A 2760-nucleotide genomic window follows, 5' to 3' on the forward strand; every position below is an offset into this window, starting at 1 on the left:
GACCCGCCGGGTGCAAGGCCCCGTTGTTGGGCCTGGCGGGGGGATGGGAGGCGGCCGAGGGGGGTGTGTGTCTATGTAGATATAAGTGTGTGAGTGTGCGTGTGCATGGATACGCGTGTGTGTGCGCGGATATACGTGCGGGTATGTGTATACACACGCACCCACGCGTGTTTGTATGGGTCCGGGACACCCCCGCGGGAGTTAACCCCCGACCCCCGGTTTCCCGCCCTCCCAGAGCTGGAGGGGACGGACAGGACGGCGCAGAGAAGGCCAGAGGGCAGGCGGAGACATGGCGACTGGGGCAGATGTACGGGACATCCTGGAGCTGGGAGGCGTGGAGTCAGAGAACACGGGCACCATCAACAAAAAGGACATCATCAACTCGGATAAGGTGAACTGCAGTGCCCCGAGGGGCTGCTGAGTGATTTCCAGGCACTCGCTGACCTTGCATGTGGTGTTTGGGGTGAATATTGGAAGAAAGGATGGAATTAAAGCGTGTACCTTCTTAGTTACCTGTGCCGTGGCATCTGGTGTGGGGTTTAAGCTGGAACTGGGTAAGTTGTGTCCTGCTGAGCTGGCCAGGCCCCAGGACGTTCTCAGCTGTCTCTAAAACTCTCATTTTGTGAAGTATCTAGCCCCAAAATAAATAGAAGTAATACAACACAGTCTTGTTTTAGAGGAAAGAAAATACTGTCTGAGTCGACTGAATGACAGAAGTCTTCCAACATGTGTGGGGAAGGTGTGTGGCTGGGGTTTGGGGCAACTGGGATGCATTGCCTGGGGGAATATGGCAAGTTATTAAGCTCTGTTAAGGATGTGTGACATGATGTGCTGCATTCTGTGTGGTAAAGTGCTACAGTATCTTGTTGTCTTCTGTGTTTTAAATTTGGGCAAGGTCATGGGCGTCCCATGTTTTGCAAGGTGTTGGGATGGTCGACTTAGGAGTAATTATGAGATGTGGAGGTGCTTTGAAATGAGCCCAGGGAGCTCTCTGGTACAGAGATGGCCTGATTCGAAGTAAAGCCTTTGTATCTGGGGAAAAAATCAAAACAAAACTGAAACATTTGTGTCTGAAAAGAAGCACTGTGGTTTCACTGCCCTGCTAGGGCACACAGTATAATCAGTGTAATGGAAAATCAGTGAGTTCCAGTCATTTAAAGGCTGAAATGTTGAAATTGCTGGTCATGGGCTGTGTTGGTGAACAGTGTCTGGTGAGCAGCCTGATGGCTGGCTTCAGCCTGAGTGTTGCCCCTGAGTGTTTGGAGTTGTGAGTTCTTTGATTTAAATGTGTTTGTGTGTTAGGCAGCAGAGAGCCAAAGGAGTACTGGTTGCTGGCTGTCTCTTTGGAGCAGGGACCAAGATGGTTTTCTCCTCGAGTTTACTGTAATGGGAAGAGAGAGGAAGGGAAAGTGCAGTGAAAAGTTCTGGGAGGCATGCAGGAGGGATTGAACAAAACATTCTGAATTTCTGCAAAGTACAGAAATTAAGCCAAACCAAAGGTGCAAGCTGTTATCACATGGAGAGTGCAAAGTTGCTAATAACAGTGCAGCTCTCACTCAGGAAATAGATCTGTTCTCAATTAGAAAAGAAACAGATTGATGTCTTGAAATCACAAGAGAACCATGAAGTACTTTCCAGTCCATTAGTGACTGAGAATGTTAAAATAAAAATTACTAGGCATAAAAACATTTAAATCAGCATGACCAAGTAGTTTGTTCTCAACTCCTAAAAGGGTTGGCTGAGCTGATCTCTGGCCTTCTGATATTAACTTTTAATAAATCTGGGAACTTTGGGGGAATTCCAGAAGCCTGTGTTCATACAGGGTGTGTGGTGACCTGTGGGTAACTGCCTTGGTTGGCCTTACATTGCTGCTGGTCAAAGTGATGGACACAGTAGGAGAGAGGTGCTTGATTAGGGATGAAAAGGTGCTGATATAATGCATGTCTGTCATGAAGTTTTATGGAAAGTAGTTGTAGTCCAAGATGACAGAGACTTATTTTTTCAGCGGAATCTTGAATTTGCTTGATAAAGGTGACTGTATGGATTTAGCACAATTTATGATGCAATGTTAGTTTTACTACTGAAAAATACTCTAATTTAAAATTTGGTCATGATATAGTAAGCAAGTATGTAATAGTAGTGTCTGGGGTAGTAGTTATAAAGATAGTAGAGTTAGACCAAATGCTCAGTAAACTATTCCCTCTTAAATAAAGTGTAACTTCTTAGTGTGGCTGTCACTGTACCTACCTGAATCCCAAGCTGATCACCTGACACAGTTGATTACTGATAAACTTGTATATGGGTATGAGTTGGGCTGTGTCTTAGAGACCATCAGTTCTGTCAATGGTTTAAGGGCCAGGTTGAGTTGTGTACATTAATTCCTCTTATGAGGAAACTGTCAAAAAATTTGTTTGCTGTGTAAATAGGAGAGCAGAATTTTGGGGACCAGAGAACTTTGGTAGGTGACACTGGCTGTTTTGCCAAGGGGCTACTGCAGGGGTGTAATCACAGATGGTAAAAACTGAAGCTGCTGCAGAACAAAGTGACAAAAACGATAAAAAGCTGGGAAGGCATTTCTTACTTGAAAAGGTATAGAATCACGTAATTAAATGCATTAATACCTCTGAGGACAATGCTTGCCTAGTAAGGAAGGGCTTAATGCACCAGCCCCTGCAATCTACAGCCAGATGTTCAGCTTGGAATTTAAGTGTGTTATCAGCAAGAGCAAATGTGGGTACTGGTGAGCCCGATCACTGAAAG

At 45.4% G+C, this 2760-nt stretch overlaps 1 protein-coding gene across 1 annotated transcript in view; it reads left to right on the forward strand.

Moving 5' to 3' along the window:
• The window catches only part of DMAP1 (DNA methyltransferase 1 associated protein 1), a 29862-nt gene continuing 27102 nt past the window's right edge, over positions 1-2760 (forward strand). Inside the window, exon 1 of the mRNA XM_005423114.3 lies at positions 1-391. Coding sequence (XP_005423171.1) covers positions 290-391 — 102 coding nt within the window. The 5' untranslated portion in view covers positions 1-289. The remainder of the gene's footprint in view (positions 392-2760) is intronic.

Source organism: Geospiza fortis, unplaced genomic scaffold (genome assembly GCF_000277835.1).
Source record: "Geospiza fortis unplaced genomic scaffold, GeoFor_1.0 scaffold333, whole genome shotgun sequence".
Taxonomy (NCBI): domain Eukaryota; kingdom Metazoa; phylum Chordata; class Aves; order Passeriformes; family Thraupidae; genus Geospiza; species Geospiza fortis.